Source organism: Nymphaea colorata, chromosome 4 (genome assembly GCF_008831285.2).
Source record: "Nymphaea colorata isolate Beijing-Zhang1983 chromosome 4, ASM883128v2, whole genome shotgun sequence".
Classification (NCBI taxonomy): domain Eukaryota; kingdom Viridiplantae; phylum Streptophyta; class Magnoliopsida; order Nymphaeales; family Nymphaeaceae; genus Nymphaea; species Nymphaea colorata.
The window spans coordinates 20940206-20953275 of NC_045141.1; the positions used below are offsets into that span (position 1 = coordinate 20940206).

The window sequence follows — 13070 nt, forward strand, 5'->3', positions numbered from 1 at the left end:
AAAAAATCCAGAATTAAAAGAAGAATAAAAATAAAATACACTATAGACATACACCAACCTAGCCCATCAGCCTCCAATACCTAGCCTGGCGCACAAGGCCAAAACTTTATTCTATTTGTCAGAAGGTCAAAAAGCAATATCTTTCTACTAAACCAAGAAAGATTAGCTGTTACTGCAGCTGATTCTGAACTAAACCTTCATTTGGACAAAGCAAAGGGCTTGAGCTTCTCTAGATTAACGCAGAAATTAGGTACCATTCCAAAAATTCCCCAAAATCTAAGCAAATTCATATCAACAAACACATGGTGGCACCGCGGCAAGCATACCCACATCATCCCCTGCGATTTTTCTGTAATATCGAATGTTTTGCATCTCTTCTGGGAGTTTTCCTCCGCCATTGAAGCACACTGTCCATGATGCTGAAAAATGCAAAAAAAAAAATTGAGAAAGCACCTGTAGCTAATGAAAAGAAAAAAGGGTGTACGCTTACCTGCCGTTGGACGTTCTTGTAGATGATCATCAGGCTTGGATGCATTCTTCCAAGACCAACTGATTCAAACTTCAAAGTTGGAGGCCGGTCGCTTCGAAACCAGTCAAAAGCCCTTGAACTTACACCTTGTCATCTCAATCCATTGTCCCATCATAACAATGCCACCGAAAAAATGTTCCCTTTTCTTTAGGAAGGCCTACCCACTAGGCCTTTGGCTTCTAAGTGGTGTACAAAGATTCACGCGTCGTCCTACCATGTTACATTCGGCCTTTATATATATATATATATATATATATATAATTGATATGGTAGAACAAACAATATGGGCAACGAGTAAGTTGATACGATGAAAAGGCGATAGGATGTAACCAAGTTTAATAATGCGAGTTCCTTGGGAGGGGTTAAAAGAAGAAACGACGACATGTGGAAGCCATGATGTGAGAAGAAAAGGAAGTAAAAGAAAAGGAATGATTACAGGAAATTATTTATACGGTACGCGAGGTTGATGGTCCAAGAAATTAGTGTTATATGTATGACGCATGGTGCACTCCCATGGCAGTGCAGTAGAAATGACCAAGATTTGACGACGCGCTTGTCAAATCCAAGTAAGAAAGTGTAGGATTCCATGAACAGTTAGCGCCTTGGCTTTGCCTTTGCTTGCTCAAAAGAATAAGACCACATTGTAGAGTGAACAGAGTAATCAATTCAAGGTATATATTGCCTTTCATGTACATGTCAAGAAACTGCATTGAAGATTTAGATATCAGATTCAACTTGCTTAGGATTATTTACGACGTTTGTGTCTTCCCATTAATTCTCTTTATTTTCATATGAGTGCCTTCAGCAATTTGATTGTCTTTATATATGGGTGCCCCTTAAATTATTGATAATTTTTTAAATCATGCCTCTTTACTCAAAATTTTTGGCTCCACTATTGCATGTAAGTAGTATCCTTGCATCTTAGATATTTTATCTAACAGAGTATCATGTAGCAGTGGCACAGCAACAGCAGCGTGTTGGGCAGTGGTGAAAGCTCGCCATTTCCTTGATCAAGAACAAAGTAGCTGAGCCAAGCTGACAAGAACCTTGAATTTTCTCCTTTAAGATCATTTGCTTCTTTTTTCTGATTTTCTGTTTCCCTGATCTTTTTCTGAACTCTAGAAATCAAAGCAAAGACTTCACTGCAAGTGAAAAAACGAAAGCTGATACTGCATCAAGTTTTTGGATTGTTCTGCAGAGAGATTCATTTTTTATACTGTTAACAGCTATTGCATTGACGCCATCGACTGTAAAATTTCGTGGATATAAACTAAAGTGGGCATTAGTTCAACACTGTCAATCCAAGTTATGATTGAGTTAGCACTAAAGTTTAGGAATGCAAATGGCTCGACCAGTGACAGCTGAAAGCTGAAACCAGGCCAGGTACACCAAAAGAAATGATACAACTCTCATATGTTCTTGAACACACTCTTTTTTACATTTTCATATTCCTTTTGAATACGCATTAAGGAGATTACTTGCTACCATTTTCCTTAGATGATTCTTAGAATGCAGCACGAGCAACTGATCATCTGCAGGAAGATGTGGCCCACGACTAAAAAAGAAAAGACCAAAGTGTCATTCCAGTGACAGCAAATCAGGTAGCCCACTTTGCGGTCCTGCAGAAAGAACGTCCCAGTTAGTCAGTTCTGATGCACATTCCTTTTGACAACAATAATATATAGATCCAAAAATTATATCAATTTCTTAATTTCTTCTTATATATATATATATATATATACCTGACACGACAGGCAAGCCCAGATTGCAGTGTGCAAGAACATGAATATTAGCCCTTATTGCTTTTAATTTTTTGCTTTTCAAAAACAATAAATAAAGAACAGGTTAACGTCTTTGGCTATGTACTTCACATTCTGGCTAAAAGAAAAATGGTGAATAAACTTGAGCGTGTTTTTGTTCCATCACTAAAGTGAGAACTTTCATGTAAAATTTTCTTTCTTCATTTGATGATCTTGAAGACTGTTTTCTCTTTTACAGGCTGGATCTGGTTGGTCTAGAATCCAGATTTTTTTTTTTTTTTAACTCAGTTCTCATTACCTTTCCTTTTGTCGAATGCTAGACGGAGGAGAGCTATGAGCTGATTTCTTGATTTTTGAATCGTATTTATAGAGGGTGTTTGGCAACTGTAATGGAATGTTACTATTTTCATGTATATTTCGAAAAATCGGGATAGATTTATAAAACACTTTTAAAAGCTGTTTTTTGAATCAATTGTCTGATTTCAAGGGCAGATACATACATAAAAGAGTAGCATACTTATACATAAATATTATTCCTAATATTAGCTTTATACATGTTCATTCATCTTTGAAAACCCTTACAAAGAAAAATCTCACACTTTCAAGTCCTCATGAAAAAGCAACTTATTAGTTTAGTTCACCTTAAAAGCATGATCCTTGGCAATCATTATTTGGTCTCTGGACATAAAAATTCACATCTATGCAGCCAGTTTCATGAGGAAATTCAAACGGTCTGTGTGTATGCGTGCGTGCACATGTGCAAGAGTGTGTGTATATGCGCTGCACTTTTTTTCTCTTTTCTGATATTTTCCAATTATAATTAATCGTGCCATACGGGACCCTCGTCTCCCTGCGATCCCTTTCTTTTCCTTTTTATTTGTTCCAAAGTTTAGTTTTGTTAATATTTATTTGTTCCAAAGTTTAGTTTTGTTAATATTTATTTGTTCCAAAGTTTAGTTTTGTTAATATTTAAATTAATTATGCCTTGTATTTCACTTCAGCATTCAAATTAGGGGTAGCTTGAAGCAAAACTTTTTTTTCTCAGTACTTGCTTGCTTTATTTAACTCTTATTAAAAATGCAACGAATTTGTCAATTGTCTACATGTGCATTTCTAAAAAGAAAAGGAGAAGTTATATTCTTATTTTTTATGCGCTCCCCAACAGTAATTTACTATTGTATTGCAGAGAGAGAGGAGGAAAAAGAGGAAGAAGGAAAGGATAACAGATAAAAGAAAGGGTAAAGCGGAAAAGAGGTCAAAGGAAGACTTGACCGAAGACTAAGACTGAGATGGACGTACGAAGCGGAGGCATTAATTAAGATATTTGGACTCAGATCCAACAATTATGTAATTAATCAATCAAAAGAAAGGAGGAGGGATTAGAAAAAGACGTGCACTAAATGCATATTTTTTTTTTTTTTTATGGATCGCATATCGGATCCAAAACAAAAGAAAAACTATGGATTGTGCCTTGTTTTGGGATCTCCAACTCCAAGGCCGCCTCGAATCTCTTAACCAATTTATTTCTCGTTTCCTGTGATCAATGATCCGGTTCGCCATCAGCCCGAACGCACTTGGCCTTCGGTACAAAGCTTTATTTGGATCTCCGGGTTCCGTTTAGACTTGAAATGACCGCGTTGATGGGATCCATGATCGGACAATCAGGGATGATCTAAACCCTCAAATTCTGGATCAGGCATACGACCCAACTAACATCTATATCTAACCCTTCCTTTCTAAAATGTGCAGTGGTGGATGAGAGAGATTGTCGCGGACAGGACACTCTTTCCTCGATCTTGAGAGCATGGCAGGGTAGGTGTGCGACAGAGGTAGAAATTTTTCATGAAGAAAGTCGAATTAAAGTTTCTAAATTTTAACATTGAACATAAATATGATTTTTCAAAAAATTTATATAGAACCAGTGAAATGAATAAAAAAGTATGTTTGGAAGACTAGGAGTAATGCATTAATTAGAGGAGAGCGAGCTCATATCAACAGTGTGTCTACTTGTGAATTACAAAATGGAGCAACCATGAAAATGGATGTATCGTATCTTATCCAGATCTGATTGTGTGAAAATTTAGTTGATCGGACCAGGGAGGTGACAAGATACGGGTCCAGATCCATATCAACTTGTCGCCTCTTTTCACTGCCATTATTACCTTCTGGAATTACAGTACCCAAATCAGATTTTGGTTTCACTTTTCTCTCCTTCGTCATAATTTAGCCACAGCTTGTTGGGGCTCACTTACAACCGAAAATTATGGATCAGTATCAATTATTATCGTCCTTCACATACCAATAATGCATTTGTCCTCACTTTTATTTTTCTCGCTCTCACAAAACCGGAAAAGAACGCGGAAAGCAAACAAGAAACCAGAAAAGATTTAAAAAAAAAAAAAATTGAAAACATTGTCTCATGTGCACAGTTCAGCTTTTAAAATTAAATCAAAATAATAATAAAAATTCCTTTATTAATTTTACTTTTGATTTTATTTTCTCTCTTTTTAGGGGTCTTGGGTTCCTTGACCATGCCTTTCTTGAGGGAGAGGAGAGGAGAGCGGACGGGGTGGGGTGGGGCCCAGAAGGAGGGCCTTTTGGCAGGCCCCTCTTGGCACGCCGCGAGGGGACACGTGTCGCTTTCGTCCTCCTCCCTTGTCCCGTTGCTTTAGAATAAAGCCAAAAGAAAGTCGCTCTGAGCGCTGAGAGAGAGGAGTTATGATTTTGAACAGAGAAAGGAGGCCCTTCCTCCTGGCTGCCGGTTTCTGGCCGCTGGTACGGCAGCCTGATGAGAGGGACCGGTCTGCTTCCAGAGCCCGTTACCCGGCCGACCGGCCGTACTGGCCGCTGCGCTCGAACTGACCAGACGGCCCGCGCTACCGGCAGAGACCCAGCACCCGCTCCTTGGCTTGCCCTTGCCGGCCCTCTCGCCTCCGTCGGCTCCAACCCAGAGTCCGACCACGTTTAAACAACATGAACGAACTAATCTAACACCATTCAACAAACTTTAGTTCATACTCATTGATAATAACTTAAAAAGAAGAAGAAATCTAGGCCTTGGAAGTTTTATGTATCTCGTCCCTAAGTTTTCAAGCATGGGGAATCATGCATGCACGTTGATTCGGCCTTCGCTTCTTCACAGCGCGATGTTTTTTCATTATTTATATTTACTAAAATACGTGCGTTTGTTCATGTCATCACCGCAAAGGAGGTGTCCCTGTCAACAGGTGGTTCTGCTTTTGGAGGGAGTTTGATTTTCGAAGTTCGCAGACAGGAAGGAAAGGATCCCGGAAGCAATGGCCATCGGCAACTTTATATCACGAGCGAGCAGTCGTCCGAGTTCGGCCGGAAAATGCACTTTTCCGATCGATCGAGAACGGCGGATCCATTCTTGTTCCCCTTTAATTTATTGACTGCAGTGCGTTATCTTTCTAAACCTCGCATCCTTTTGATGACAATAACAATTCGCTACATCAGCTTGAGAAGTTTTTAAAAAAAAAAAAAAAAAAAAAAGGCGATCAAAGAATAAGATACTGAGCGTGAACTTTAATCATGCCCTCTTTTTCTTCCTCCCCCCGAATTCTTTTCTTTTCATGAAAGGAATTTGACGGGCAAACGGAATCTCGGCCAGCCCGAGCCCCTGGGGCGGGGGGCTTCGAGGAATTTATGAAAAATGAGGAGGAGGAATATGGGATTTAGCGGAAATTGGAAAGCGTCGGGTGTGAGAACCACAGTTGATCCGCTAGATTTGTGGGTACAGAATTTGAATGTTTGGGAGCTGAACACGAACTCTTTGTTAGGCCTAAAAAACAGAGAAAACTTTAACCAAAGCTACCAAGTTTGCCACCGATCGGTACGGCCCCTGTCAGCTCCCGGGTCCAGCACGGGTCAGTTCTGTTCTCCGTGCATGGATCTGGTCCCACTCTGTGGTCAAAGAGATCCGCATTGAAAAAAAGTTCTAGAAACAACCAACTTATTCTCGGATCCATATCCAATCTGGATCCGACCCTCATATGGGGCCTGACCACAAAAAAAAAAAAAAAAATCTATACGGCTTATCAAGACTGACATAGTGTAGGCAATCGATCGAGAAGGTCAGAACTGATCCGTTTAGATATATATCCCAGCTGAAAATGACTGCACTCTCAGCTGAAACCTCTAGATGTTGCACTCCTTGGCTTCCAATGTCTCTTTGGTCTTATATATATATATATATATAATTGACTTGAAACTGGGACTTGAAGGGGGAAGGTAGGGTGAACTATTTCATGAAAAGTCACTATAAAGATTGGAAAACATTTACTCGAGAAGGTTGCTTTTCCCGATTCTTTTTTCCTATTTGGTGCATGAAGATCCTTGCGGGCAGAGACGAAACAGTTACTCGATGAGGCACCACCGTGCATGATTCGATTCGAGCGAAGCCGCAGATGTCAAAAAGAAATTTATAGGTCGCCGTGAATGTATATATTTTCCGACGGCAACCGGCCGTACTATTTCCGAGATGTAATCATCGTTTGACGGCTTGGGGAGTTAGACGTTATTGGTTTTTGTTTGAAAGGGGTAACTGCGAACGGATCTCTCTTTGATTGCATAGATCCTGAAAAGTTATTTTCTTCTTTTGTCTGAGATTGAGAATGGAAATAATGGTTTACTCACTTGTGTGCTTTTACTGCAAAAATTAATGTGAAAAAGAGAGGATTCCTGAATATAACAAAATGAAGTCCTGGATTTGCCATTTATGAGAAGATATCGGATGAGAAATGGAGCAGCTAGAGCCCCGCCTATGGTTGGACGCTGATCTCTTTAGTTTAGGGGCAGACTGACAGGGGCCGGGTAACGGCTAAGCAGTCGTAGACTGCTTTCTGCAAAGACTAGATTTTCAGAAAACCTCAATGGCGATACGTGAAGCAGGGACAGGGTACAAGTAGAGCCTTTTCACCGTTTCGCGTATTTGCAAATGACCCCCACAATTTTCTCCATTTTCCGTAATCCGGCCTGGGGGAAAAGAAAATTCCGAGAGGAAAGGAGGTGAATTGGAAGACGGTCGGGACGGTGCCAACTTTACGAAAAGGCCCATCAGGCTCTCTTTTTAGTGGTGGCAAAACAACTTATCTGAAGATGGCAGGAAAAAGCAGGGTAGGGGTAGTGAGGTAAATTGGAGGGGGATGGTTAAAACGTAGACACGAGACATGACAGGCTCCCCCGCAGGGCCTAAAAGTCATAGACTGCCGTGTCCGCTTGCTTCCCTTCCCTTCCCTTGAAGGCGATTGCCAAAAAAGCGAAGACTCCTCATCTCCGCCACTTCCACTTCCTCTTCCTCTTCGATCCAATAAAAGCCCCTCCCAGCAGGCAGCCAACCAGAAGCAAAAACATAGACATTTTTTCTCAAAGATAGGAGGCCCAGAGATTGAGAGAGAGAGAGAGAGAGAGAGAGAGACTGAACTCTATCCAATCTGGAAGGAGGCAGGGGACCGCCATTGTGAGAAGGAAGGTAATCCGGAGAGAAGCTGCAGGGAGAGCCAAGAGGAAGAGGGGAGCTGCATTTTGAGGCCTCTATCCTCTGTTACTGAAAAGGTGTCTGCCCAAGAAAGCCAGGTCTATGTTCCTTGCAGTCACTCAAACGAGGCGCTTGTAATCTCCACGGCAAGAAGAGGGAGGAGGGGGGGAGAGCAGGAGCAGAGGAGGCGAGCAACACCACGATTTCTGTTCTCTTGAGCAGCATCACTACCAAAGAAACCTTGTGGTAGGCCAGTAGAAGACGGCAACAACTCCCAGAGAGAGAGAGAGAGAGAGGATGGAGTTCTAGCCTTAGTTCAGGATTCATTTTTGTTCAAATTTTTCTACTGTTATTACAGTCAATTTCTGTTACGAAGGAGGGTGGCATCTCTTAGAATGCTACCCACCCCATCGTTGTTGCTACTTCTATTGAGATAAACGGCAATTGTTGGGAATGAGGAGAGCAACAGCGGATGGAAAATAACACGTCTTTAAGTTTTCCTCCTTTCACTGCCCAAAACAGCAATGGGAGAGAGAAAGCGAAACATCTTGGGATATCCTTGTTCTTAACTAGGGTCCTGAAATCTGAACTTCATTCTGAAAGAGATATTATCGTATTCCCTTGCATTTCTAACTTTTCCTATTCTGATGTTTGTCATTGCAGAGGAGGAAGGTGGTGGGAAGAAGACTGCAAAAGCAAATAAGAAAGGCAGAGAGAGAGAGAGAGAGAGAGAAAAGAAAGAAGATGTTGACGTGCATAGCGTGCTCAAAGCATCTTGAAGTGGACGACGATGAGCGCGCCACCCCTCGAGTTAAAAGCCTTACCGCCCAGGCTAGTAGTCCCCCTCTTCTTCTTCTTAAAGCAGAGGTTTTCTTTTTAATATTACTGTCATTCCTGCTGAATGCACCTAGTTATCCGGAAAAAGCGGGATAAATTGGGAAGCTGCGTCGTCGAAAATGATATCCCGATTCTGTTGATGGATAACAAACAACCACCCTTCGCTTCTTGTCTCTTCCGTCTTTGGTTCTGTTTCTTTCTTTCCCTTCCTCACATCGCATTCACTTGGAAAGAGGGATGATGACCCTTCGTGCTATCCTTGGAGGGAACAGGATCTGGACCCTCCCCTGTTGTCAGATGAGATCCATTCCACTGTCCCTGGCGTCCTGTATCTAGCATTTCCAAACCGGGTAGGCCCGAGGAGGGCCCATCTCTCTCGCTCCACTCCGACCCCTTCACTCTGCTGCCTGTGGTGTGGGGTTTGGTTTCTTCCCAACTCCTGCAGTGATTCCGGGTTAGCGGTTCGGATCCCATTTTCTTAGTAACTGGACCAAGTTTGTTAGGTTTCGAGTCGGATCCAGATTTGGTTGTCCGTGGATCTTTGTTGAAATCGCCATTCTCTTCTCTGGTCGACAACCGGCAGGAATCTTGCGTACGGAGAATATCTATACCACCTGGGGATCTTGATCTAAGCCGGTCGGACTTGGGAACCTGTAGCAATTGGGTGTTGGATCCGGATACAGACAATGCCTGCCGTGTCATGACCCGATGTCTATCTTGGTCCGACTGGGATCCAAATTAGTAGGGACGTGATCTTTATGGAGATGGATCAGTGAAGCCGAATTGTACATTCGATTGATGGTCCAATTCGGATTCCCTGGATGGGTCTGATTCTATAATCGAACATCTGTAATCTGACTAAGCAAATCCAAATTCAAAGCACTCGGGTACTCAAATTGAGCACAAGAGCTCATCATCATCATCATCATCATCATATGTAAGAACATTCATATTCCACTTCCGCTTCCTCCAATGATGCCACACCTCTTCTCTTAGAGTGGATCTACTCATCACTGTCTCCCATTTTTGTGAATCACATCTTTATGGGTCATGACTTGATTTCAAGTTTTCAACCACTGTCACTGCCTAGAGACCAAATGGGAACTAAGGTTTGAACACTGTGTTTCTTATTTGATTGTTTGAGAGAGCAAGCGGTAAAAGGTATCTTACGGTTTCAAGTATCATGGTATCATACTCTTGGGGATCAGGCGGCTGATGAAGGTTCTCAATGGTGATGCAGATCAAGGACATGGCTCTGAGGTTTTCGAGCGCTTACAGGCAATGTAAGCCCAGTACAAGCTCGGGCAGCAATTCTCATCGCAAAGGGAGCCACCCATTTGCAGATCTTGATGCAGCCTCTGAGAGTTTGAATTATGGATGCCAGAGGACCGTGAGCTGCAGTTCTACTCCAGCTTGGGACTTCCACACTTCCAGCAACAGGGACCTGGGAGTACTACATGATTCATCTAGAACGCACAATGTCGGTTCTTTGACGGGGGAGGCTGCTGTACTTGATTCCATGTCTTCGCGATCGGGCGAGTTTATACTTGTGCAGGAAGATGAACCGAGAGAGTGGATGGCTCAAGTAGAACCAGGGGTTCTCATCACCTTTGTTTCACTTCCTCAAGGAGGGAATGATCTTAAGCGCATCCGTTTCAGGTACTTTTCTTTCTGATACTAGTTCGTCTGAAAAACTGTGGTGTCTTTTCTATCGTGCTAACATTTTCAGAAGCGTGAATATTTTCAGAATTGCAGCGTACTCCAAACTAACCGTTTTTGATAAAAATTTAATTGATTCTGTTTCCTGGAAAGTTGCAAATATCCGTCATTCTCAATTCAATTTTGTTGCTAATCCCTTCGGTCAGCAACCAAGTATGCTGCAGCAGTTTTATCTGAGGATCAATAGAATTGAGGGCCCGGAAAATATTGAGTCTGTTTTAGTTCAGATTCTGGAATGTGACGGAAAAGGTCCATAAGTCATTTGTCTTTGGCTTTAGTAGCACAGAAACAAATTACCAGGACGGAAAGTCGATCAAGCATACCCAGCATGGTGAGTCCAGCAATAAGGATCAATCCCAATGCAGAACCAACAAAACGGAAAGTCGAGCAGCAAATCGTGAAGATATGGAAGAAAGTGATTCTAGAATTCGTGGCGATGTAAATCTGCCTAACGGGCATTGTATCAGTCTAACAGAGAGAAAAAAAAAAAAAAAAACTTTGAAAACCTCTGCTGACCGCCAAGTGAAAGAGGTTTTAGACCACACAAGGTGGAAGCAACCTAATCTACTGCGTTCTTCTTTCTTCTCATAATTCTTGGTGTGCTAGCAGAGCATTTCATCATCGTCCCAAACTCGTCGAAATTGATGTGCACTTTATTCGAGATCATATTACGGAAAGTTACTTATCAGTTATCATCCTCGAGAAACTTACTGAAATCTTCTGCTCCAACAGATTCTCTTTCCTTACTAACTAGCGGTTCATGCTCATTAATTGCATCTAGTGTCTGGTTCAGCAAGCTTCCTTCATTTGCTTAGTGATATTGTTTGGTTGACAGCCGAGAGATGTTTAATAAAATACAAGCTCAACGATGGTGGGGTGAGAACTACGACAGAATTATGGAACTCTACAATGTACAGAGATTCAGCCGGCAGGCTGTCAATCTGCCCACTCCACCAAGATCCGAGGATGAGGTATGATTATGATTTCTGATGCAGCCAATTGCCCGTGCTAGGTTGCTTGCAACTTTTCTTATATCAGTCCTTTGAATCATCATATCATTCATCCAAACTGAATCTTAAACAAACAATTCAAACAGCAGAGAGATTCAATGTCAAGAATGGGATCAGCACATGATAGCCCTGCTACACAACATCTGAACAGGGAAACGTATCCTCGAAATTTCTACCGACCACCAGGGAAACCATACTACTCTGCCGAGCCAACGGAGGCAGCTCATCAGTTTGATGCTGGATCCACATCAAGTCCTCGCTTCCCAAATTTGGGTGGGAAGAAGGAAACCCTTTCGGTGGATGCATCAAGAACCACTACCTCCTCCAGAGATGAAGCCTCTGTATCACTAAGCAATGCAAGCGATATGGAGAATGAGTGGGTTGAGCAAGACGAACCTGGGGTATATATCACCATAAGAGCATTGCCGGATGGAACAAGGGAGCTAAGAAGAGTTCGATTCAGGTGAATATCTTTTAGTATTTATTGATCATATTCTGATAGCGGATACAGTTCTTACACTAATTTGTAAAGTGGTAGGCCTTCTAGTATGTCATTTGAGAGATTTAGCGCCTGAACTATCCTTTCTTTAAAATTTTCTAGTCTCATGCATGTTTCATTAAATTTGGGACGTCGGTACTGATACCACTGTTGATTTTGAAAGATGAATATTTCGTGGACCATGTCCCATAGGTATGGAGATTGTGCAGATATAAGCCACTCAAAAGATTGCTGCCCATTTTCACAACAATGAACATGCTAAAGCGAGCTGAACTACTTCTTCCTGTCATTTCCTAGAAGGCTATTATAACCTAAATATGGAGCCGCAGAATAGGTTTTTAACTTATTCATGACTTGGTGCTTAAAATATAGGCAAATTTGACTGTGGAACTTTTCTATTTACAGCCGTGAAAGATTCGGGGAGGCACATGCTAAGATCTGGTGGGAAGAGAACAGGGAAAGAATACAATCTCAATATCTTTGACCAATAGTTTCATATAGCTTCATTTCAGGTAAAATTCTTTGTAGGTTCCGTTTCTTCCTGGTCTTTCTCATATCTTGCCATCCAAAATTCCTCTCCGGCTCTGTAATATAATGAACCAGCAAATCACAGTTGTTATTCCGATTTTAGCTTTTCAAGAATGAAATGGCTGGTTTTATCATCAAATATGCAGCAGGAATTTTCCGTAGCGAAATTATCCTTCGAACAGCAATACATGAGAACCTGTCACTGTGGGGAAGTCACTGACAGATGAGAGTGGCCTGTGACTCGGTGCAATTTGTTCCTGGAATAAACTGCAAGGAAAAATAGGCAAAATATCCTAAAGAAGTAAAATCCGAGCCATGAAGAATCTTTTGATATTTACAAAATTGTTTTTTCTCGGTCTGTTGTGTTAAGAATGTGAACGATATAAAACTAAAAGGGCGACGATATCAGATAACTGGCTTTTTGAAAAATATCATCTTTTCATCGACATCGTATTGGCCATCAAACATTGCATGAGGAAATCATGACGGCTTCAGAAATATGCGAACTTCCTTGATGAGAAGAATTTGAAATTCTGTTGCCATGATCTTTCTTCCCATGCTTCGATATAGCTTGCACCTGCAATATGGTAACAACCTGACTCAGGCTGGTTCGTCGTCGTCAAATTCCAAGAGGGTTTGCTAAAAATTGCCGAAATTTTTGCTGCTTAAGTTTCTCCAAAGGTAATTAAGA

The 13070-nt window shown here is 41.6% G+C and overlaps 1 protein-coding gene and 1 long non-coding RNA gene across 5 annotated transcripts; one reads left to right on the plus strand and one right to left on the minus strand.

The window, feature by feature from the left end:
* LOC126410035 (uncharacterized) lies at positions 1-818 on the minus strand. The gene is made up of 2 exons (XR_007573282.1): positions 491-818; positions 1-419 (listed from the first exon to the last, which is right to left on the minus strand). It is a non-coding gene; the product is annotated as an uncharacterized LOC126410035 (long non-coding RNA).
* Positions 819-7522: 6704 nt separating this feature from the next.
* On the plus strand, positions 7523-12511 carry LOC116252968 (protein BREVIS RADIX-like). Of its 4 annotated transcripts, none has more exons than XM_031627631.2 (6): positions 7523-8032; positions 8450-8617; positions 9864-10282; positions 11178-11313; positions 11442-11815; positions 12257-12511. In XM_031627631.2, the coding sequence occupies exons 2-6, from the start codon at positions 8531-8533 to the stop codon at positions 12333-12335; spliced, it is 1095 nt and encodes a 364-aa protein (XP_031483491.1). In that variant the 5' UTR covers positions 7523-8032; positions 8450-8530; the 3' UTR covers positions 12336-12511. The 4 variants fall into 4 exon arrangements, with proteins under 4 accessions (XP_031483491.1, XP_031483490.1, XP_049933258.1 ...); XM_031627630.2 differs by having other exon boundaries at positions 7524-8032; positions 11439-11815; XM_050077301.1 differs by lacking the exons at positions 7523-8032; positions 8450-8617 and adding an exon at positions 9350-9732 and having other exon boundaries at positions 11439-11815.
* The last annotated feature ends 559 nt before the right edge of the window (positions 12512-13070 follow it).